Source organism: Triturus cristatus, chromosome 4_1 (assembly GCF_964204655.1).
Source record: "Triturus cristatus chromosome 4_1, aTriCri1.1, whole genome shotgun sequence".
In the NCBI taxonomy this organism is placed as follows: Eukaryota; Metazoa; Chordata; class Amphibia; order Caudata; family Salamandridae; genus Triturus; species Triturus cristatus.
Genome location: NC_140585.1, coordinates 524,179,022 through 524,204,568, shown reverse-complemented (window position 1 = coordinate 524,204,568; position 25,547 = coordinate 524,179,022). Strand labels below are relative to the sequence as shown.

General features: G+C 42.7%; 1 protein-coding gene across 4 annotated transcripts in view; it reads left to right on the top strand.

The window, feature by feature from the left end:
* ITPR2 (inositol 1,4,5-trisphosphate receptor type 2) overlaps positions 1–25,547 on the top strand; it is a 1,506,646-nt gene that overhangs the window by 482,200 nt on the left and 998,899 nt on the right. For all 4 annotated transcript variants that reach the window (XM_085652787.1, XM_085652785.1, XM_085652786.1 and 1 more), the window contains exons 6-7: positions 22,245–22,343; positions 22,437–22,520. In XM_085652787.1, coding sequence (XP_085508913.1) covers positions 22,245–22,343; positions 22,437–22,520 — 183 coding nt within the window. The remainder of the gene's footprint in view (positions 1–22,244; positions 22,344–22,436; positions 22,521–25,547) is intronic.

The window sequence follows — 25,547 nt, the reverse complement described above, 5'->3', positions numbered from 1 at the left end:
AATTTTTAAACATTCTTGGTGCGATAACCACACCCCCAAGAAATGTTTAGCTCACTCTCATGGCAAAATTCATTCATTGATCTTAAGCCTCACCACTTTTAAATTTCCCCAGCCACCATTGGAGATCATAGTAGTAAGATGATGTTTAGGATGGGTATAAGGAGGGATGGACGAGGAAAGAATTTATAGAAATGGATTAGGGAGATTATAGTAGTAAAATGAGTTTTGGGATGAGTCAACGGAGGGATAGGCCAGGAAAGAATTTAGAAGGTTGTTTGGGAGATCATAGTATTAAAATGAGGTCTGGGTATTCCGAGAAGGGAAGAGTCTAGAAAGGGTTATTTTAGAGATCATAGTAGTAGAATGAGGTTTAGGATGAGTCAGAGAGTGGAGGTAGAGAATATATTGAGAGAGGTATAGGGTGAAATATAGAGCATTCCATAGGTGAGAGTCTTTTTAAGATTATTAGATGTTTTTCTTATAGTAGGAGCAAAGTAATAAATATATAGATGCATAAGTACATATTATTTGACATATTTATATCAAGAAACACACATATCTAGATACATACATATTATCAAATGTAAAGTTTGTATACACAGGGATATACTGTACCTTTGTGTTTGAGTATGGTGGATATGTAGGAAAGAGACAACTCTTGAGTAGTCTTCTGAAGATAAGATAGTTCTTTGTGGATCTTGTGTTTGGGGGATAATAAATTTCATAGTTTGGCTGCTTGAACAGAGAAAGATGCGCCACCTGTGTTTTTTTTCTTGTATGGTGGGATTTTGAGGCGAGGTGCCAATCTGGAGCAAAGGTTCCTTTGTTAAGAGTATTTAGTGATTTCCATCCCTGATGAAAAACGGCCCTGTTCAATATTTTGCTTTGAGTGATACAAAACAGCTTGAGTGTGGATATTCTTGCAACTCATAACTAATGTAGAGCCCACAAGGCAGGGGAGCTGTGAGCTTGTGGCTTTACATGTAGGAGTAGTCTGGCAGCATAGTTAAGAATCCTTTGAGTCTTTTCATAGTTGATCAAGATGATTAATGGTATAGCCCATTGGCTTAATCAAGTTTAGACAAGGGAGATAGTGGCTTGGACCTTGTGTGGTAATCCCATGTTGGGGAAGATGCTTCACTCGGTTTTCATAGTAATGACGCTTGATCTTGCTAATTTGTCCGCTTGGGCATTCATTGATAACTTGGAGTCCAGGGTAATTCCAAGAATTCTTACTTCCTTAGATATTTTGAGAGGTGGTCCCAGATCGTCAGGAAAGGTGAAAAGTGTGTCCTAATTTTTCCAATTGCTACATGCAAATATTTCCGTTTTGGAAGTATTCAATTTGAGATGGCTCCATGTCTTCCATTAATCCACGGCTCTGAGGCAACTAAAGATTTACGAGTTTTCTATGTGTAAGGGGCTTTCCAGTTTAAGGAGTATTTGTGTGTCATCTGCATAGTTATAGCATGTGAACTGAAATGAATTTATTAATTCGGTAATGACTTCATGTAGATGTTAAAAAGCATTGGTGAATTGATGGAACCCTGAGGGACCCCTGCTTTTGTGAAGTACGGTTTGGTGGAGGATGGATGTGATTTGTTCTCTTTTGAAGGTAGGATGAGATCCAGTCGAGGGCAGTCCCCTCTATGCTGGCTTTGTAGAGTCTTTGGTTTAGAGTGTCATTGTCAAGTGTGTCAAAGGCTGCTGAGAGGTCCAAGAGAAGTAGTGCAGCAATCCCGTTGTGGTCTACTATGTTTTTAAGGTCATCCCAGATGGCGATGAGGGCAGATTCTGTGTTTCTTCCTGTACGGAATCCTGTTTGAAAGTCCGAAAGTATGGTGTTATCAATGAATTGCAACATCTGGGCACATACTGCTCTGTCTAGCAGTTTACTTTCGAAGGTCCATTTAAAATCAGTCTGTGGTTGTTGGGATCAAGCGTACCCAGGTTAGTTTTCTTTAATAATGGGCATATGTGCACCCTTTTTTAGGTCTTCTGGAAAGATTTTAGTAGTTAAGGAATTATTGATGATTCTTCTTAATAGTGTGGCTTACTAGTGTGAATATTAGTGGTGGACAAGGGTCAGAAGTGCTGCCAGCAGGAGCTAGATATGGTGGAAATAGATGATCTGGACTGGGAAATGGCGCTGATGCACCCCCGTGGCCATCAGATCACGACTACGATTGATCCAATTCAAGTACTTACATAGAGCGTACTATGATAGAGCACGATTACACCGCATAGGGAGGGCGGAAGAACCCAACTGTTTGCGATGTCGAGCGGCAGAGGGTACCTTCTTCCACACGGTTTGGGAGTGTTCCCAGATTCAGAGATATTGGGTGACCCTGCTAGGAGCCATCCTGAAGGAGACGGTTCCCCTGAGCCCTCAGTTTGTTCTACTGGGAATTTCCACGGAGGTTCGATCTCCCCAGAACAAAGTTATTGCTATTCCAGCTAGGATTGGTGGTGGCAAGGCATGACCTGGCCAAGGCATGGGGGGCTATGCTGTGCCCGTCACTGACTGAGTGGAAAAACAATATGGACATGTATGTGCTTGGGGAGAAAAAGACCTATCAGGCACGGGGCTGTCCGAAAAAGTTCTGGCGAATATGGAAGCCGTGGCTCAAACACTATGGACTTACGCTCACTGACTTCCAATAATATCCTAAGTCAGGGTGGGGGGTGGGATGAGAAGAGTGGGCCGGAGGTGAACCTGAGTGACATGAAACCACTGTTTTACCATTTACCACGGCTAAAAGAACATGATGTTGATGTATTATTAACAAAACGTCTTCACTTTATTGATGAGAGTTGTTTCTGTACTGCAACTATGAAAAATGCCAATAAATACACTCCAAAAATAAAAAAGAAGTGCTGCCAGCAGGCCGGTTTGCTTTGACCAGATCCATAAATTCACTTTGTAATATTTGTTTGAATGGAGAGACTGCGTTGGCCTTCTCTTGGAGGGTATTTTGGAAATCAGTTGTTGCAGATGGTTTTCCTTTGTGTTAAATAGTAGTCCAATGTGTCTGCTTTGGTAGTGTAATGATTTACCAGTTTATCTGGGACTTTTTGAGTAATGGCAGAAGTTCTTTCTATGCATTTTGGTTAACAAAATTCTGTGAGAATTTTGTAGAATTTTTTATGTGCACGGTTAGCATTTTTAATTCAGTCTGAATAGTACCTTTTTTCCAATTGATTTATTTTGAGCTTTTTTGATAGCCGATTTATATAATCTGTTAGGTTTCTGTAGATGAAGTTTGCCTTGATTGCTCTCTGTTTTGAGCCAGGTGCATTGCAGCTTTCTAATTTGCTGTTTTATCTCTTTTAGTTCTGCATTCCTCCTAGGTGCCTGTTTTCTTTTGTCCTGTTTTGTTGTTTTGAGTAGTATTTAGCCACTCATATTTAGTTTTTGAATGGAATTTATTATGTCTAGATCTGTGTAGGATGTTTGTTGTGTTTCTAAGTATTCAAAATTGAGTTTGTTCCACGGTCGATAGGTGGATGCATGTAAGGTGGTTTTAGGTGTGTTGCTCTATGGTGTTTTATTTTGGAAAGCTAGCAAATGGTGGTCTGTCCATGTGACTGGAGTAATCGTTTGAAAGGTAACTAGGTGTGGATTTGGATCTAGGATGTGGGGTAATGAATGTATGCATCAATGTAGGAAGCCCTCTATATTCCTATGACGTATAAAGGATGTTCTTTGAGCTTGATGACTTGGTATACTGTCAGGAGCAACTCTACTAATGTTATGTTATGTTATCCGTATTTATATAGCGCACAGCTGCCCCAGCAAAGGGGCGTCCCGGCGCTGCAACAGACACGGTATCAGGCCAAACATAACCGACAACGAATCACTGGAAGTTCTGGGGAAAAAGGAAGGTTTTAACAACCTTCCTAAAAACCAGAAGATCATCAATAGCACGGATGTGGGCAGGGAGAGAGTTCCAGAGCCTGGCCGCTAGTACTCTAAAGGAGCGACCACCGGCCCTAACCCTCTTAAAACGTGGGACTACAACAAAGTGAAGTCCAGAAGATCTTAAAGTGCGCAAGGGAATATAAGGCTGAATAAGATGCTCCAGAATATGAGGAGAAGAGTGCTTGAGGATTTTAAATGACAAGCGAAGACACTTGAACTTCATCCTCTGTGAAACAGGGAGCCAGTGAAGTTTACCAATAGTTTTTTTGGCCGAACAAAATCTCGGTAAGCCAACCAGAGCTCTGGCGGCAGCGTTTTGGACGCGTTGGAGTCTAGCAAGTTCAGCCATATTGGCTCCTAACAAGAGAGAGCTCGCATAATCCAACCGCGACAGGATCATAGCTTGTACAATAAGCTGTCTGGTTGGAGCATCAAAATATTTAAAAGTGGGTCTAAGCTTACGAAGTATCCCAAAGCACGTGGCAGCAGTTTTCTTTGTGTGAGAAACAAAGCTAAGTTTAGAGTCCAGCCAAATCCCGAGGTTTTTAACCTCCGTAACAGGAAGGGGAGTAGAGCCAAGCTCAGATGGCCACCAGCGATCGCCCCAAAGGTGACTCTGCTTACCAACCAAGAGCACCTCAGTCTTCTTAGCATTCAATTGTAGGCAGTTATCAGTCATCCAGCGCGCTACTGAGCTGATACCCTCCCGGAACTTAGCAGCTTCCAGGTTGGAAGCCCCACTTAATACAACCGCCAGCTGGGTGTCGTCAGCGTAGGACACCATAGACAGGTTCCATCGCTTGGCTACAGCAGCCAGCGGCTGAACATATAGATTGAAGAGTGTGGGGCTAAGAGCCGACCCCTGCGGAACGCCCTGGGCGATAGGATAAGGATTCGATTGAAAAGGGGGTGTAACAACCCTAAACGTGCGATCAGATAGAAATGATCGAAACCATTCCAGTGCCGTGTTACCGACACCAGCCTCACCCAAACGTTGTAATAAAATAGCATGGGAGACGGTGTCGAACGCGGCACTGAGGTCTAGCAGCACCAGTGCCGCCGTTTGACCAGAGTCGACCAGAGTTCGTAAATGGTCGACCATAAAAAGCAACGCCGTCTCCGTGCTATGGCCGGATCGGAAGCTGTTCTGAGTAGGGTCCAGAATATCAGGGCGATGGAGATGATCAGATAGAATGGCGTTGACATGAACCTCAGTCAATTTAGCCGCCCACGGAAGAAGCGATATGGGGCGATAGTTTTCCAATTTGGATGGATTCAGAGCTGTTTTTTTCAAAATAGGCATCACCTGAGCCTCTTTCCAGCTTGCAGGGACAGAGCCAGTTGTTAAAGATAAATTAACAAGATCACGCAGTGGAGGGAAACAAAGAGACGCAGATTCTCTAAACTGAGCAGGACGAAGAGGGTCCCTAGGTGAGCCTGACTTAACCTTCGCCACAATTTTTGTAAACTCCTCCCGGGAGAGCTCAGGAAGAGAACAAAGAGCCAGCGTAGTCATCGGAGGAGATTCTCCCTTAACCAAAGGGGCAAGTGAATCGGGAAAGGATCGATAAATAGCCGCCACCTTTCCCATAAAGAAAGCGGCAAGATTTTCACAATGCGATGCAGAACGGATCTCATCAAGTGAGGCTCTGCTAGTTGTAAGATCCTTAAGAACCCTGAAGATTAATTTAGTAGGATTAGTGCTAAGATTAAATTCATGAGAAAAATAGGCGGCCCGGGTTTTACAGACCGCTCTATGATAGAGCCTAGTCTTAGCACGGTACTCCGATTTCTTATCCGGTAAATAAGATTTGCGCCAAGCTCTTTCGGCTTGTTTACAAGATTTCCTTAAAAGCCGAAGCGCATCGTCATACCAGGGACTAGGCTCACCACGGCGACATTTAATCTCCGCAGTTGGAATCAGACAGTCCAACGCCTCAGTCAGCCAGTTGCAGAAAAGATCATAGCCTGATTCTATGTCAGAGAAAGGGCCCAGAGCTTGTTGGCCAAGGATCCGATGAAACTCGGCTAAGTTCAGCTTGCTCCATGGGCGTCTCAATGACACAGGTACCGTTGTTTTGTGAGGAGAATCCTTAATTGCAAGGTGAAACTCAACAAGATGGTGATCAGTCCAAGCCATAGGCTTGGGAGGCAGCACTTTGGCTGACATGAGGTTGGTGAAGATGGGGTCCAATATATGGCCGCCATCATGAGTGCTGTGGTCGACAAGCTGATGTAACTGAAGTGCTTCCAAATCTGCGAGCGTACTACTAACGGCAGAAGAGAGGGGAGAGTCAAAATGGAGATTTAAATCTCCAATAATACTGAAATTAGCTGCATTCAAGGCCAATGCACCAGCGATCTCTGGCAGAGCTAGCCTAAAGGCAGCGTCAGGACCCGGGGGTCGATAAATGAGTAGCCCGGAAAACGTAAAATGAGGGCTGACCGAGATACGGAAGTGGGCACTTTCGCAGCCAGCTATGTCCAGAGGCTTCCAGACACATGGAAAGCAAGATTTAATAATGGCCGCAATGCCGCCTCCTCTCGAGTTGCGATTGAGAGTAAAGATCGTATACTCCGAAGGAAGAGCTAAGTTGATCGCAACCGCAGCATCCTCATGTAGCCAGGTCTCGGACATGAACAGCATGTCAGGGGCAGCATCAGTAAGAAAATTATGCACATCCCCATAATGTCCAACCAGCGACCTTACATTAAGATGACAGATCTTAAGATTGAGGGGAGCCTGGGAGGTATCCGAAGATGATGGTGTACAGCCTAAGCACCCCAAGAGAGATTTCCTATAAGCAGCAATAGGGGTATGCGATAACAATTGAAATGCACAGTCAGAGCAATTAACAGGACCAGAAAGAGGGTGTAATGAACAGGGCCTACAAGGTGCCCGATTGCGCAGGCTAAGCAAAGTAGTCCTTGAGTACCTCACCTGCGATGGTGTGCGGGACATCGTACAGTGATAAAATGCAGCGAAGCGGAGCCCGGCCCGGCCTAGTCCGGCCTCGACGCGGACGAGCGCAGATGGGCAGGACTCTGGCACGACTCAGGCGCAGGGAGGGCGCCCACCGCTGCGCGTAACCGCTGCGCGCTAGGGAGGCTGGCTAAAATAGACTGCCCGCAAATAGGCAGCGCGCCTAGGACATGGAAGATGGCGTCAGAGCTATGTCACCACTAATGCCCCACTCAACATGGCGCCCAAACTTCCCACACTATCCCCACCCGAGGACTGGACCCGCTAAGCAGCGGTGCGGAACACAATTTACGATGCGAGTGAGAGGGCACAACCCCAATGATAAAATCAGGGTAAAAGGAAAATAAAAATGTAACCCAGATAGAAAACAGGAATATTTTAAAAACACAGAACAAACAGAGCACGCCCTCAAAGTAGCGCTATGCTATGCACGCAAATCCTAAGGCTGTGAAACATAAATACCTTGTCCAACTGTCCCGCTAGGCAGACCGCCTTAAATAGACTGCCCGCAAATAGGCAGCGCGCCTAGGACATGGAAGATGGCGTCAGAGCTATGTCACCACTAATGCCCCACTCAACATGGCGCCCAAACTTCCCACACTATCCCCACCCGAGGACTGGACCCGCTAAGCAGCGGTGCGGAACACAATTTACGATGCGAGTGAGAGGGCAGAACCCCAATGATAAAATCAGGGTAAAAGGAAAATAAAAATGTAACCCAGATAGAAAACGGGAATATTTTAAAAACACAGAACAAACAGAGCACGCCCTCAAAGTAGCGCTATGCTATGCACGCAAATCCTAAGGCTGTGAAACATAAATACCTTGTCCAATGCGGAGCTGTTGCCTAGGACCTCTAGGCCCAGAGATATTTGGGGGCCCCTGACGTGCTACCTTTTAGCGCCCCTGCACGAGAGCCAAGATGCTGACTCTGGGGAGCCTGCACCCTAGAGGGGCCACGCAGTAATGAGCCAATACCCTGGATGTCACTATGTCTTGGGTTATGGTTAATGCTATCCCTATAGGCATATCATCCATACTAAAGAGCCCCGACATGTCCTGTTACACACGCGTTTGAACACCAATGTAAAAGTGGGATCACATCATAATCAAAGCTAGGAATGTGAACTGAATGACCAGCGTTGCCTGTTATTATGATGTCATATGCACTGCCCTACTGTACTATCAGATGTGCACGGGATTAAGGATGGATACCGTATTGTGTCTTACTGTACCGTACTGTCATAGGCCTACAGAATCGGTGCGCTATGAGCTTAATATACTGGTAATGTGCCGGCTGTTTATGCATAAATGCTTCCACTGTACTGTTTTTGTTGAAAATCAATAAAGAGAATTAAACACAAAAAGGATGTTCTTTGAGCAAAGGTGCACAATGTAATATGGACTTGTTAGCTGGCAGCCTCTGGTTGCAAAATTACATACCATATCGCAGGCCTTTGCCTGCTAATCGCTTGCAAATTAGGTTTTCTTTATACATCCTGTGACGAGAAACAGAGCATAGATAAGTCTGGCGCCTGCAAAGCTGTTGGGAGCTTCATAGCGCTAGGAAAATAAGACCGAGCGTAAGGGCTCCCTAGAGGGGCACAACATTGCACGGCAGATTTAGAGTTTCTTTGGCAATAAACACCATCCGATATCTTGTTAAATTCTCATGAAAAGCACCCTGAAGCGAATGTGAAATGTTTGGTAAAGGCCTTTATCCTCTCCGCAACACTTGCAGCAAGAGTGTTCACAGGTATCACCCGGACACGATACAGGTGCTCGCTATTTTCTTTGAGTCTGTGGGTTTTAACTGGTTGGCCCCTCAAGCTCTATAAAGATCAACACAAATAACATAGTCTAGAGTAGCACCCTGCACTAATCCCATGTGTGCTGCACATCAAAATGCCCGTCCTCCGCATGACTTCCTCCTCGCTATCTGAGACAAAGACATGCACACTTGTGTATGACAAAAGAAAATTGTATATACGCCGCCATATGGGGCCGGGATGCCCAGCATGCAACAGCAAAGAATGCAACAGCAGTCTCTGGGTGCTGTGCAGCATTTACAATGAAAAGTGCTTAGTATGTAAAGTGGTGCTGTGCCATTCAATCCCCTGCTGCCACTATTATCTCAGAAACTGATACAGTTGTGCTAGACATGAATCCCTTGTTAAGGGGGTAGCATAAACATTTGGTGATCTTGACACCAAGCATAGCTTCCATGGATTTAAATGGTTTCTTCAGTGAGGGACATGATTGCAGACCCACACATAAATATTAGGCCACCGCGGTTACCGATCTAGCTACTGCTGGGACTCTTCTTGCCCATTGATCGCACGCGTAGTGTGACTGATAAAGCAGGATTTAGGAAAAAGGCCTATCTCTTTGTGACTGCTGGATTTAGAGTGGAGACATGGTCATGTGGCAGACCCAGTAGACTGACACAGCGTGTGGTTGAATGTTATAACCTTGCCATTGGTTTGGATGGCTAGCACTCTAAGGGTCTTGGGATGAACAGTGCTGCCTTCCTTAGTAATCACATATCATCTGAATGAGGTACTGGGTTTGGCTTCACCTCTTAGAGCTAATTCTAATATGCTGGGAGCTGCTGAGCTACTTGGTGGAGACTCCTGTTCTAAACACTTCTGTGTTTTAGTTATGGAAAGAAAGGCTCTCCCACTCTTATGGTGATTGAAGTAAGTGTATACTGCTATATTTCATAACCAGGTAAATAGTATCTAGTCTCTGCACCACAAACATATAATTTCAAAAAGAGGAAATGCATATGAAAGCATGCAGTGTTACTATATGTAGGTTTCTTTGTAACATACATATTTGAGGAATCGGCTGATGCTGTGGCTAAAACTAAATGGATGTGTTGACACTATGTGATGGAAAAATAGGTGGTGCTGGTATTTGGTGCAACATTTGATCATGATGAACTGCATCAGAGTTTGTCCCTGCTCCCTAACAATACTGCATTGACAATGGTGTTGCTGTCCTTAGAACGAGCTAATTTTACTTTCCACCTCGGAAACCAGCAAAAACAGCACACGCAAACCTCACCTGGAAGGAACTATTTCTCTATAACAAGAAACTAGTCTATGACAAATGCTTTTAAATGCATACAGTCTTTCAGTTTGCAAATGTAGGATCTTTCCAAATATTCATGCATATCAATGAATCGGTGAATTGTATGGCTACAGACAGATGTGACACCGCTGCACTACTGATGTTGGACCCGATTGCGGCCTTTGACATCGGATCCCACAACCTCCTACTTAAGCGGTTGTGGAGCTGCGGTGTCAGTCACAAGGCTCTGCAATGGTTCACCTCCTTTCTTCAGCAACGCACCTTTCAGGTGCTACAAAAACCTTTTCTATCTCAGGTTTTTCTGTTGCAGCAGGGGGTGCCTCAGGGCTTTTCATTGAGCCCTGCACTATCCAATCTATATATGAGCCCCCTCGTTGACATGATCAAACACCACAGCTCTGACACCATAGTACGCAGATGATACTCCGCTTACTGTCACCATCTCTCAGAATGCAGCCAGTACTGCTGTCTCACTGATGACCTGTTTGTTGGAGGTCGCTCAGTGGATGGACCTCAATTGACTGAAACTGAACGCAGGGAAAAGCGAGGTCCTCATTTTAGGCAAGCAACCCTTGATTCGGTCCCCTGCTTGATGGACAAATGTGCTTGGACCTCTACTCATTTCCAGGCTGGACTACTGCTGCGTCTTTTACCTAGGAGTATCTTAATCTTGCTTGATGAGACTTCAGCGTGTGCAGATCTCTGCAGCTTGTCCGTTGTTCAACCTTCTGAGGTGAGCCCCCATGGGTTCTGCACTCTCTAAACTGCATTGGCTTCCTTTGAAGAAGCGTCTTTCTTTTAAAGCCCTGTGTTACTGCTACAGGGCTTTTATCAACAAGGGTGCCCGCTATCTGGACCCCCTCATCAAGCCTTACTCTCCCTCCAGGTGCCTCAGATCTGGGAGGGGCCCTGTTGGCCTGTGTTCCCACTTTAAAGAAAGTTTGCATAAGGGGCAGCTCTTTCTGCTTCGTAGCACCCTAGTTATGGAATTCCCTCCCCCTTCATTTATGACAAGAAAAACCAGAATCATTGTTTCTTAAAAACTAAAAAAAAAAAACTGGTTATTTAGGTTGGCTTGACTCTGACTCTTTTAGTTTTGCTGTGCTTTTTTGACCTCGGGAGCTAGACCCTCAGTGCTGGGACACTTTGTCTGAAGGAACTATGCACTATATAAATCTCATTATTATTACCCAAGACTGAAAAGAGTGCCCCAATGCCTTAAGTGCTACTAAAAGCCTAGTTAATAGCAAAAGATCCCTCTTACTTGGTTAGCTTCAACAGCATCGGCTATGACAGCTATCGCAAGGATTGTCAGAGAATGACGATTCTCCAATTATTATGCAGAGTGAATCTTGATTTCATTAAAGACACACGGAGGTTAGCATTATGCAAATACTTTTATTTGCTGCCCAAACTTGCAGCCCTTTAAAGAATGTTATTACATCACAATAAATAAAACATTAGCAACATGACAAGTAGGCTGTCCTGGCTCCAATCATACTCATGGGCTGCGATGACACAGCTAACGAACTTGAAATTCCAGTAGATCCAGTTAGTCTTTAAGATTGTTATCTAAGAGGAAATAAAGAAATTGAGAAGTGAAAGGAATAGATACCCGGATCATTTTTGTACATTAATGTATAATAATAACACATTAAAGGAGTAAATATTAATCAACCCAAACCTCTCGGGGAGAGGAGGGTGGGATAATGCTAGCCTCCGTGTGTCTTTAATGAAATCAAGATTCTCTCTGCATAATAATTGGAGAATCGTCATTTCATTACAAGACCGGAGGCTATCATTATGCATGTTTAAAGCCATGTGCTGCTAACATGCTCTATTGGTCTCAAGTAAAACTTAGAGAAAGTACTTGCGTTAGACCAGTCTGCTGCTTTAAGTATCTCGGGGAGGGATCCTCCTCCCCAAAACACTTTGCCAGCCATTGCACCTCTGGAAGAATGAGCACCGAATCTAGAAAGGTCCACTCCAGCCTCATGCAGGTTCGAGCGGATCCATCTTGATAGGGTAGCTGATGAGACAGGTTTAAAAGGTTTGACATATGATAAAAGAAGTTGGTCGGAACCAACAGGTCTGAAAGTAGAAATGTTATTTTCATAGCATTTCATACAATTCACAACACATAGTTTTTCACATTCATGAAAGGTAGGATAGAAGATGGATTCTGACATAGTTTTCGTTCTTTTCCAAATATCGAAATGAATGCCTTCGCAGGAGTAAAATCTGTTAGATAGTTCTAGTGCTCTAATATCGGATACCCTTCTAAAGGAAATCAGACACAGGAGAGTAACTAGTTTCATTGATAAATTCTTAAGGGATAGTGAGCTATTGATAGGCCAAGAAATGAAGAGATTAAAAATGAGGTTAACATCCCAAAGGGATTGATAGCGGGCCTTGGGAGGTCTCCTTAAACGGATACCTTTCATAACTCTTTTGATAAGTGAGTTGCTACCAATTGCAAGATTGTTAATAAGAGAATGAACAGAAGAAATAGCTGATCTGTAACAATTGATGGTTCTAAAGGAGAGACCTATATCAAAAAGATAAGCCAGATCTCTTTCCATGCACCAACCAGACCATTTTCTCCAAACGCCTTTGTATCTCTTTCTGGTTCCTGGTGCCCATGAATCTTCCAATAGGCTTTTAGCTTCTACCGAAAGGTCAGGATATCTTCCTGATATCCTCCAAGCAAGAAGGTTCATCTTCCCCTGTAAGACTAAAGGATGTTCTTCTCCGTCTGGACCCAGGAGTAGGCCTAGGGATGACGGGATCAGTCGAGGAAAGTCCACCGCTAACTCCTTCACCCCGGGAAACCACACCTGGGATTTCCAAAAAGGAGTTATCAGAATGATTGAGCAAGGTTCGTGTCTGACCTTCCACAATATTCTTTGAATCATTGAGAAGGGGGGAAAGGCGTAAGCTCTCATCCCTTCCCAAGATTGGATAAAGGCATCTACTCCCGAGGCATACGGGTCCAGCCTCCAGCTGAAGTATCTCTCCACTTGGTGAGTCAATCTGCTGGCAAACAGATCTAATTGGATTGGGCCCCAAATCTTTTGAATTATAGAAAAGATTTCTGGATTCAATTTCCAGTCGCTTGAATCGTGAAGGAAACGAGAATTCCAATCTGCCCTCAAATGTTCTGATCCGGGGATGAATTCTGCTCTCAGGGTGATCTTTTGGTTCCAACAAAAATACCATATTTGCTTGGCAATAACTGAGAGATTCTTGGATCTCGCTCCACCAAGGCGATTTATATAAGAGACAGCTGAGAAGTTGTCCAAACGGATTAGGGTATTTGAGTTCTTTAGATGCTCTTTGAAGCTCATAAGCGCCTTCAGAGCTGCTAACATTTCTAGCGAATTTATGTGGAGAGATTGTTCTTCTAAGGACCATCTCCCTCCTGCCTCTAAATTGTTTAGGCGAGCACCTCATCTGTGGTTGCTCGCATCTGATTCTAAGGTAAAATCTGGAACATTCTCAAATAGCTTTCCCGTTCCAGGATTGGAGATTTTTTAACCACCAATGAAGATCCTCTCTCGCATCTTCCGAAAGAGGTAGAGAGTCTTTGTACCAAAGGCCCTTTCTCAGGCCCAGTGCTTTTAATCTTTGGAGACCCCTGTAATGAAGAGGACCTGGTGAGATAGCCTGAATAGAGTAGGAAAGGAGTCCTAAAACTCTGGCCAGATCTTTTAATCGGATATGATCTTTGGAAAGTATAAGGGAAACCTGTTTTTTTATTTTTGTAACCTTCTTGTGGGGAAGGATTAGGTTTGAGTAAATAGTGTTTACATTGAAACAGAGGAATTCTAGTTCTTGTGAGGGGGGTCAGAATAGATTTCTCCATGTTTATAATGAATCCCAGGTCTTGAAGGAGGTCCATAGTAATTTTTAAATGTCTCAAAATTTCTAACTTGTCTTGGGACATGATGAGGATATCATCTAGATAGATTATTAGACGAATCCCTCTTTCTCTGAGGTGGCTGACTACTGGACGTAGGACCTTGGTGAAGCACCAAGGGGCTGATGAAAGTCCGAAGGGAAGACACTGGAATTGGTAAAGAGTACCTTTCCAAGTAAAACAAAGGTATTTGCGGTAGTCCTTGTCCATGGGTATGATAAAATAGGCATCCTTGAGGTCCAATTTTACCAGCCAATCTCTTGTTTGCAAGATGTCCCTTAAAAGATGGATACCCTCCATCTTGAAGTGTCTTTATGTTAAAAATTGGTTTAGATATTTGAGGTTTATGACGGGACGCCAACCCTTGTCCTTCTTTTTCACAAGGAAAATGGTACTTAGACAACTCTTTGATATTTCTGAAAGAGGAATTTTTATAATAGCTACTTTGTCTAACATTTGGCGAATTTCCGTTTCTATTAATTTTGAGTTCTCCTTGTCTAGAGAAATCTTGTTTGGAATCTTTTTTTGGAAGGGTTCTAGGTAAAAGTCTATCTTGAAGCCACACACAGTTTCTATAACCCAAGGATCTTTGGTGATTTTGAACCAATTCCTTACAAAATGTTTCAGTCTCCCTGCCACTTGGGAAGGGAAGGAGGAATTCAGACTTACCTTGGAAATTTTGGTTGGAGAAATTTGATCTTCCACCACGGGTTCTCGAACCCCTTCCTCTCTGGGGGTAGAAGTTTGAGCGTGAGCCTCTGTAAGGGCGAGTCTCTCTTGTCTCGTGTGGATAAAATTGGGACCTGCAGTAGCCTCTGCTGACAGCTTGTCCCCTTCTGCCAGCCCTTCCAAAAAGTGGTCGTCCACCAAAGACTCTTTGTATGTTAGATTGGGCTTTACTAAAGGCATTAAAGGTGGCCACGTATTAACCCAATGATTTAACAAAATTATCTCCGAATATCATGCCTTTGGCGTCGCACATGTCTTCTTTAGCGGATAGGTCCGCGAATTTAGGATTCATTCTAAGGAGGACCGCCTTTCTTCGTTCAGAAATGAGATTGGCGTTGGCATTGCCAATAAGACATATTGCACATTGAGCCCATCCTCGTAATATGTCAGAATCTATAGGTGAATTATTAGACCTTGCCTGTTCGGTCATGTTCAATATTTTGGATAGAGGTCCCATTACGTCGAGGAGTTTGTCTTGTGCTTGTTTAAGGCATTTTTCAATTCCTTTTCTAGGATCCCTTCCTGATTTGAAAAGGAAGGTGATTAATTCTGGGTCAAGGTTGGGTGTGCTGCAGATCTTATCCTCCGTGGAGTGTCTAGGGCATTCATTTGCCAGTAAATTGCGAGTATTAGTATCAAGAGGTTTTCTCACCCATTGAGATAAGTATTTACCTACGTGCTCCATGGGCCACCATTCAGTGCTGCGTGGGTGACGAATGGTTGTAGGATTAAACATTTCTTCTCCAAGGGGATCTTTAATATTGAGAGAAGAAGTGGAGGGGTGATCTAAATCCTCATCGAGGTCCTCAAGTGTATCTTTAGGATCAAAAATGAATTAGTCCAAATCCTCGTAGTCTGTGGTTTGATTATAAAAATCATTGTAGTAATCATTTGTCCCGTAAAGGGTACCACATTCTATAATGCCGCTATGGGCACCCCTTCTCTCAGCTCCAAGGAATTGTGGTCTCTCTATTGTGCTGCTATGAGCACCAAACTCTTTTGTAGCGCGGGGGCTACCAAATCTCATTGCATTTTTGAATGCTTCAGAAATATGTTTTTGTGTAGCCTTGCCCCTTTTTTTTAACTCCAGAGGTGGAGGGGGAGTCCCCCTCCCGAGGAGATCTATTTTTCGCTCTCCGATGGGAAGTCCTTTTTCTCTTTTAAAGAGCAGCATCTACTGCTTCTCTGATTGAAGATTTTAATTCTTCTCCAATAAATCTCTTGAGGTTGTCATCCAATGTTTCCATAGAGGAGTGTTGGGTGACATTGCCATCAGATTCCATACTTATATAAATATATATATACTTATAATGATAAAGATTCTCTTAATGATTCAGCACCCAAAGGTATGTAGGGTTAATCAGTTTAAATAAATCAAATCAATTGTTAGATGGCTTATTCAAATGATAATACCCCAAGGTATGCAGGGTTAATCGATTTAATTAAATCCAATCAATTTTATATGGCTTACCAACAGACTATTACTTGTTGAGGATGGAGTTTCTCTTGATATTTCAAGAAACAATTAAATGCCAGCACATTAGAGTAAAATGCCCTTTAAATAATCTCTGAGAGTTTGCTTAAGTTTAGCGAAAAAATAAATATCCACTAGGTGGCAGTCCTATCGTCGAGAAAGCTGATCGGTAAAGGCTTCCGTTATGCTCAGAGAGCGAGCGTAACTATGGAAACCATCCCGACCAGCATTAATGCGGAAGCAGCGTGAGTGTGATCTTTGCGCGTTCCTGCGTCTCTAGCTTGTCGCTAAGAGACGCAGGGAAAGGGTGAGAACGGTCATGCTTGTCTGGAAATAAACAAATATCGTGAATGCGCGAACGTGCGAGTATAAATCATTTAATTGACAAGGGGGACAAAAACAAGCTCAGCGCGAGCGAGAGGGGTGTTCAACCGGCAATAAAAAATAATTATGGTGAGTGAAAAGACCTCAGCATTAATGCGGAAGCAGCGCGTGATCAGTGCGCGTTTGTGAAAGAAAACAAGCCATCATTAATCCCAAAAGGAAACTGACTAAAGGGGGAATCGATCCGCTATAAATTGGCAGGCGTACTGAAAGCGAAGCGTATCCCACATATATTTATGCGTACAAGTCAAAATATAAGTAAAGAGATAATAATAATATGCTAAATATAAATAAATCTCTTCAATTAAAGGCAGACAATAATATTATGCTAAATAGATAAATCTATTCAATCAAAGGAAAACGTGAGCAGAAGTGTAAAGGTACTTCGCTGTGTCAGGGCAGCGAACAAAAGAGGATGATTGGAGCCAGGACAGCGTACTTATCATGTTGCTAATCTTCTATTTATTGTCATGTAATAACATTCTTTAAAGGGCTGCATGTTTGGGCAGCAAATAAAAGTATTTGCATAATGATAGCCTCCGGTCTTGTAATGAAATCAGTACTCAGGACACTATCTCCTCTGGGCTGTATCTATTCTTCATCTAGAGTAAATTATGGCGCCAAGTCACAAAGGCATCTTGAAGTATGTGAAGGATGTGTCATGTGGTACTCTTTTATGTACTCTTCGGTAACTTTGTCGATTGGCCCCAGAACATATAAAAAGGGAAGATTCAAGGAATCTTCCTATACAATTAGTACAAATAGAAGTGACTGTTCCCTCTTTGCATTTTTACTAACAGGGGTTGGGATATTTTGGGGCCAATTAAAAAAAGGCATGTATGCATACATGAAAGGGTACTACTGTACTCGTATTGATGAACTCATAAAATGCTTTTTTATGAGTCCACCCTTGCATGAATACACAAAGGAGATTGTGTCAAAAACTGTCCTTTGAAAACTTTGCAGAAAACGTTTTGGACAAGCAGTAAGTATTGGCATTTCAGTTGAATCTCGGAAACAATTTTAGGAGCTTCTGACATGGATTCTTGTGTCATGTGTCTTTTATGCTCAAAAGTTTTATTTGATCTTAGGGAACCTGGTGAAACAGGCCCTGATTAACCCATTCTGTTGAACCGGTTTCTCTGAAGATTTCAAGATACATGACTCTCACCAAATAAGTGAAAGCTTTTTTATGATTTTAAAGGTCTCTCTCTAAAAAATATATATATTTTTATGCATATTTTTCCTCTTCCTGCTTTAACTTTGTCCCCGTGCCCCCTCACGCTTTTTTCTTATCATTCGCTTGTTCAGAGTTGAGAGAATACCCCTCTCCCCTCCTTGTGTCATCTTCTTCTCTTAACGTCCTCCGGTAGCTGACAACATTTGTCACACAAAATATTCAATGTGTCTCTATAAAATCTATTTTCATTCCTTGAGTGGCTCAGTGATGTTAATGCAGTTGTGCTGTATTTTCAATCATTCAGTTGTGAAACATCTAAACTACATGTATACATTTATTTTGTTAGGCTGATATGATAGTAAAGCATTGATGGACGAATCCATTTGGTGTCTTTTGACATAAGTGGAATGTTATTTATGAATTTATTTCAAAAGAGAGACGCAATCCTTTTGATTGACCACTGCTTGATGGCTGTATTCCCAGTACGATTTACAAACAAACTTGATGCTACAGATTTTAAAACTCAAAGAGTCTTTGTGGCCAGTCCAATTTTCAATTAAGGTGATAAGAGGTCAAAACGTGTGGGTGATCAGTAATCCCTGTTGGGTGTCTGTCAAAGAGGTACTTTCAATTAGGCCTGGGTGAAATTTTATAATTCATGCAAAGTTCTGCCATTTTGTAAAACTTCTCAATATTTTCCATTACTTGTGCTTACTTTTTGCCCGAAGGTTATTGGTTTGCACAGAAAATGTCTAGCCGAGGGACATTTTCTGCTTTAACCAGTCAGATGCCAATATCTTGAAAGCCTTTTTGTATGTAAGGTGCACACTTGCTCCGGAAAAAGGTCGTACCAGATACCAGTGAACCATACTTGGCAATAACAGTGTAATTGTTTCACAAACACAATTTCCACAGAAACTATTTTCAACGAGCTTAAGCCCTGATCAACAGTATTTTAATGAATGCATCCCATCTGCACACTGAAACACCAGATTTCCGACACATGCAATGAAAGGTGAAGTATCGAAGGCAAGGCATTTCTCTCTCATCACCAACAACTCAGTCTCTAGAACAAGACTGCTGGTGCACCTTCGGTGCTCGAACACTCTCGGATGATGCTCATGAGTGCATCTCCGCTCACTCATCAGTGTAGGCACTCTCCAATCTTTACTCATATGTGGGTTACAGGTCTGTCAAAGCCCTACTTTCTTAGCATAACCCAGTCATGATTTCGTTTGGGAAAAAAGCAAGACTATAAGTATTAGAAACATTGATGGAACAAACTTGAAAAAGGCAACATTTTTGTAAATTATTATGTATTATTTTCATTGAATGAACCATCTTTGGAATAGTGATTTTTACGTAGGAAAATAACATTAAAGGAGGCTGTAATCTGTCAATAATGACATTTTTTATTTTCTCACCTAAAACCCACAGAAATCAAGCACATTAAACATGTATATACGAATTTGATTTGTTTTACAGAAAGTAAAATGTAACTTGTTTATTCAGGACATTTATACAGTTGAACAAATATGACAATGTGAACATACCAAGTATAGAAAAACAACATGCAAACATTGACAGTAATCCTCGGATTGATGTCCTTGCTTACATCCTTGAATCACAGAATAGAAAGGATAGGGTTAAAAATCTTTTTATCAATAGGTTTTTTACTTTGGGAAATACTAGTCCCTCAACCACATATAGGGGCATGCTTCGTCATCAGACTTCCGATACCCAGAACACCGTATGTGTATTGGTGCCCTCAAGTACTTAGTGTCGAAGCAAGGTTTTTTTTTTTGTAGGTCAGAAAAAGCAATTAAAACTGTCTAGGGCCATTCATAAGTTACTATAATTACAGGATGTCCTAGCTGGATTAAAAATGTTAGTATGTTCGATGGACTAGGTTTGTTCTCGCCTGGCCGTCTATTCTAAACTGTCGGCATGCTTCAGCTGACCTGTATATTCCGATGGGTAGCAGAATGCACAGGTCGTGAGCTGTTCAACGTTGAACAGTCTAGTTCTGCTGATTTCCAATCTGCCTTTGGTGGTAGACTTTCTTAGAGGGGTTTGGTTTCCTGGCTGTAATAGAATGGACTTTGCGTTCAAAATATCGATCAATTAGAAAAAGCAAAAGTAGCTTTTCTATCAGTAGGTCTTTGCATGAATTTGAAGATTCATTTAAAAAGATGTTCTTTCTTGGTCTTTCATGGTGCGGTGTTCACCTCGGGTTCCCCACGCTCTTCAGTCATCTCCAAACTGCTGTGTTTCATTAATGCTGTACCTTTTCCGATATTCAGAATCACAGTCTTCATTTACAGCATGGGCTGTGAGCGGCAAATTCGGTGCATCTCTTATTTAGGAGGGTGACTGTGTAAATACTGCTAAAGAGGCACTTCCTAATATCATGCCAATGCACTTAGTCTCTGGAGTATTATCCTTTTTATTAACATCCTACCAAAATCCATTTATTAGATGGGCAGACTCGTGTCTAACATACCCAGACATACTGTGCAATGTTTTATCTTATTATTTTTATTGCTTATTGCTTTTCAGGTCTGCCCTTGAGGAAGTAATAAGTGTTTTGTTCAGCCTCATATAAATAATACATAAATCATTCATCTAAGTATACATACAAAAAGTGGCTTTTAGGCAGCCCTCTTCATCCATTGGTCTGTTTAGCTGTCACTCACATTTTGATTCCTCCCATTACAGCTTTTTACATGGGACAGTGGTTCAGCCCAATTTATTTATTAGCTCTTTTAATGGCACGTAAGGCATTTCCCTGATCACATGTTCCCACCTATTTAAACAGAAGTGCACCTCAGTGCCAGAGCTGGTGGGGGCCAACACTTTACTTTGCCAATACTTTTTTCTTTCCATTCTTTATTATATTTAATGTATTCATGAAATTATCTTTGTGTATTGAAAGCTTGTCTTCATGTTATAGTAATTCAAAGCACATTGTACATTTTCTTGGCACATTGTACTTTTTCTGTCATGTGCATTAAAACTCAAAAGGGTTCCTGTATTTGGTCAAAGTAATCCAGGCTGCCCTCCTATTTTTCTATTAAATTATATGCAGTGGTTATATACTTAAAAAATGTAAAATTCTTACCGCAAGCATAAGGTGGCCATGTTGTGCATAGATTACCTTCTTACTCTCTTTTAGTTATGTAATATACAATACTGAAGGGTTAAAGAGCAGTCAGTTCAACACATATTGTGAGATCTAGGAGATCAAACGGTACTCCTGCAGATCCAGGCCGAAGCCGAAGAACATTCGGAAGAGGATTAAATCAGGAGTAATCTATATAACGTCAGAACAGGGGTGGACTTCCTTCTGGTTTTGACCAGTAACTTGATGAGTTGCAGAGAAGAGAACTGGTTGGATCCTTGTTTCTGCTGCCCCCGTTGGCTCTCTGGTTTGGTGATGAGCGCCCCATCACTGATCGCTCCCACAAATCCTCATATGGCACAGACCAAGATAAAGTAAAAACCTAAAAGACAGCCAAAGAGGATCACATAATCTTTTTTCTCTTTTATACTTTTTTCATTTTTATGCACGTTCGTGTGACTAATAATATTAATATATTGAAGTGGCACTGAATTGGACTTGTCATCGCTCGAATAGATGACGAGCTGTTGAATTTTGACACCTGGTTGTGCACTTCAATGGAGTATTTCGAAGTGATCCACAAGGGCGGCTTTGTGAGTGTTTTGTGTTGTCAAGAAACGACAGTTTCACCAGGTTGAGAATCAAAGACAAATGATGTTTGCAGTACTTTCCTTTATAATGTCCTCTCGTATTTATGCTGATGACAGACCACTAGTCATATAAAGTATGTATCACTGAAGGAAATATAGGGAGAGAAGAAGAGTGCAAGACCATTTATGAATGACTTCTTCTGTATTTCATCCTGATGATCCGCGTCATATTTTGGTTCTAAAACTCGACCCATCTGAGGGGTGGGGTGGGTGTATATATGGTGGGGTGCGAGATATAGTTTTATAGTTACTTTAAGGCTGACATAGTTATTGTAGGTAACTATAACTGTTACATTTTAATGTTAATGGTTTTGTTTATACACAGTTTGTACTAACTGACTTTTTCACCGAACTAGAACATCCCTTCAACTTCAAATTTTTTCTGGGAATAGATATATATGTATATGTATATTATGTAAAAGGGTCTAGTGGTGTCTGTGAAACTGTTGTCTGTTCTTATATCGAAGCGCATCCACAAATCGCCGACACTGAAAACTACAAAACTCCAGGATATGTGGTTTTGCATTTTTTTTCTACCTTTATGAGGGTTTAGGTAGTTTGAAAATCTATCTGTGTGTGAGGGTCACCCATGTGTGCATCAGAGACAGCCACATTCAAATTCCACCTTCCTACTCTCAAACTCGGATAGATATCCATCAACCTTTTTTTGATGCAATCAATGTGTTTGCGGGATTCTGTACTTTTGCCACCAACTGCATGCAGCAAGAGTCAACAAAACTACGCTTTGATGAAACTGAAGAATTACATTTTGTTTTGGACCTGCAGGTTGTGGTGGGAGACAAGGTGGTGCTGATGCCCGTTAATGCCGGACAGCCTCTGCATGCCAGTAACATAGAACTTCTGGATAATCCAGGTTGCAAAGAAGTAAGTCATTCGCTGTGCACCAAGTGAGAGGAACACTAAATGTAATGCATGTTCGATCTGAAGCACCAATAACACTTGTTTCTCCTTGAATAGGTAAATGCTGTGAACTGTAACACCAGCTGGAAAGTTAACCTGTTTATGAAATACAGCGACTATCGGGATGATGTTCTTAAGGGGGTAGGTTCTTCATCTGGAGAGTGATTGTGTGAGAATTGGCATTAAATGACCTAAAGTTTGCAAACTTTTTTTTAAGGTACAGCCTGCTAGTGCGCATGCCACTTTGCATCGCATCAAATCCTTTTGAGGATTGCTGTATTTTATGAAACACTTTCTCTCGATTGTGAGTGCATCAGTAGGAGTAAATATGTTGAATCCTCCTTCGCTAGAGATCATCTGTGAACCAAGTAAATGCACTTGGTCTTAGAACGGAAAGGGAGGAGGAGAGTATTGTAAATGAAGGCGTTCCCTACCAATAAGGAGTCAGACCTCCACAGTTAAATAAGCCAATTATGGTTTCCAGATTATAAAATCAAACTCAAAAATTCATTCCTGTGATAAACGTGTTTATTTTTCGGAGTATTAGGATGGCTGAAACACGTATTAACTCTGCTTACAGGAATAACTTCAACGTGCTGCGCCCTACACTCACACAGCCGCAACGCACTCTGTATTCATACAGCCAGACCCCTGCATTCCCACAGGCATGATGCACACCCACAAACACTCGCCTCACCCTGCACTCACAACAGACACTGAAACCCTTCACTCAGGCACATTACTCATCCTGCACTCACACAGGTTGACCCCTTACTCATATAGGTACGCCCTCACCTATCACTCACACAGGCCACATCTCACCCTACACTAACACAGGTGCTTCAGTCACCTTGAACTCACACTGGTACACCCTTTACACTCAGATAAGCCCTACCATTAACGTGCACTCAAAATACACACCCTCACCCTGCATTCACTCACATACACCCTTCACTCTGAACTTACATAAGAACACCCTCATCCGACAATCGCAGAGGCATGCAACTCAGCCTGCATTCACACAGTCACACACGCTCACAGTGCAGTCATCATCCTTCACTCACACAGGCTCACTGCTCACTCTGCATAGTGTAGGCGGTATTGCTTGATAATTTAAAAAATGATGAAATATGTGACGATCTTCTGAGCAACACGAAGCACGCCCGGTACACTTGGAGATGCATGGTTTGAGGGTGCAAGTGAACCTCCGCTCTCGCCCACCCCTCAGAATAAGCTTCCTGGTCCATGCCTTGTCTATTCTTGCTATGGTCAGTCTCTGGTCAGCGGAAGCGCACACTGCACGCAGGCTCGGGACCCTGATCCCCGTCATTGGTGCCCTCAATAAAAGTGTCTTGGCATGCAGATCACTCACTGGAGATGGGTGGGGACCCTGCAGACCCTCCCCTTCCTGCACGGCTTGTAAAGAGCTCGAGAAGCTGAATATGTAAAATGAAATGACAGAAAGCAGAGCTTACCCAACTACTACTCCCTCACACGCGGCGCAGGGATCAGGGGGAGACACACTGGAGGCTAGCAGATCCAGGCAGCTCCCTCAGCACAGATGGAGTTGCAGATCTGTAATATCAGAGTTTTGTGTCCAACAGCTTAATTTGTAAAAGAAAAAGTCTTAGGACCCACATTTTTATTCAGAAGTGCAAGGCCAGGCTATCGAAGGTTGGAGTGCCAAATAACAAGTAGTCTTGATTCCACCTCATGCCTCTTCAATCCACCACCAGACAATCCGTGCCTTCCAATATCATTCTTGTAGGTTCTTTTTCATCCCCACTTTATTCCTTTATTCCTTTGTCACGGTGTTCTCTCTCTCTATTCCTCCTTCTGTTAACCATTTGAATTTTTCTATCTCTTGTACTGGTTCAAAGTCTGTTGAGGAAAAATAAGTGCCGGTCTACAAACGAGGAATAGCAGGCCCCACTTGCAACCACTGGATCACATGAAGTACAGTTGCAGTGCAGTGCATAAAATAGAGGGGGAGGCAAAGGTGTTGAATAGTAACTAAAAAATACTGTTTTCTGCATCATCATCTTGACTAATTGTCATCAGCAACAGCAGTTTGGGTTCTTGTGTCCATGTGATGGTCATAAGCTGTAATGAAGCATGAGCACATCTCTGCATACGAGCATGGTCCCCAGGGACAGGCTTAAACATGGCTCCATAGACCTCACAGAGGTTGGTGGGTGTGTTGCAGTGCACCCCCAGTGGGAACATAAAGAGGTGACCTCTTAGTGGGTACTGAAAATAGACTTGGACAGACAATAGTCTTAAAAATCAAAGTTTATACTAAAAGAAAAAATAGGTGTGAACTTTTTCACATGAACTAATAGTCAATCAATCAATCAATCAGAGATTTATAGAGCGCACTACTCGCCTATGAGGGTCTCAAGGTGTGGGGGGATTTGGGCAGCTCCGGTCATCCGAAAACCCAGGTCTTGAGGCTCTTCCTAAATGCTTGCAGTGTGGGGCTTCATCTGATGCTGAGGGGGAGTTTAGTGTACAGGGCCGGACTGGGAACCAAAACCGGCCCTGGCAAAGTGCTCGCCCCCCCCCAGGGGCTTGGGGGTGCGGCCGAGCTGTTTGCCACGGCCAGCTTCGGCCGATTTTGTTACAGCGGCTGATATTGCAGCTATGCTGCAAAAACGGCTCTGTAACCAAATCGTCCCCCAAGGGCCCAAAAGCGTCCCCCAACCCTGGCTGCCCACTGAGGAAGTGCCCGGTGTCTGCTGTGGCCGGTCCGGCCCTGTCAGTGTATCGTGCTGCCTTCCACTGCATCATTATGTCTGAATGCAGCACCAGCTTTAGTTGAAGACATACTCCTCATAAGTGAATAAGCATATAACAAGCACCTTTTTTGGTGAAAGCCTGCAGATTTTGCACAACCAAATGTTGTACTCAACGGAATCAACATGTGAACAGAGTCAAACCCCCTCTCCCCGTAGTGCTTTTTCAAGTACTTTTTCTGGTGATCACATAGTCTGGCAACACCTGTGTTAGGCCATGCCTACAAAGGTTCAGGAAGAAAAAGACAAATTAATAAGATACAAGGATAATATCATGTCCAATGTCAATGTCTTCTATGAGCTAAAAGAAAAATAATTGACAGTGTACAGACTAATATAAAAACAGGTCAAACTGTGATTGTTGGAGTGTTTT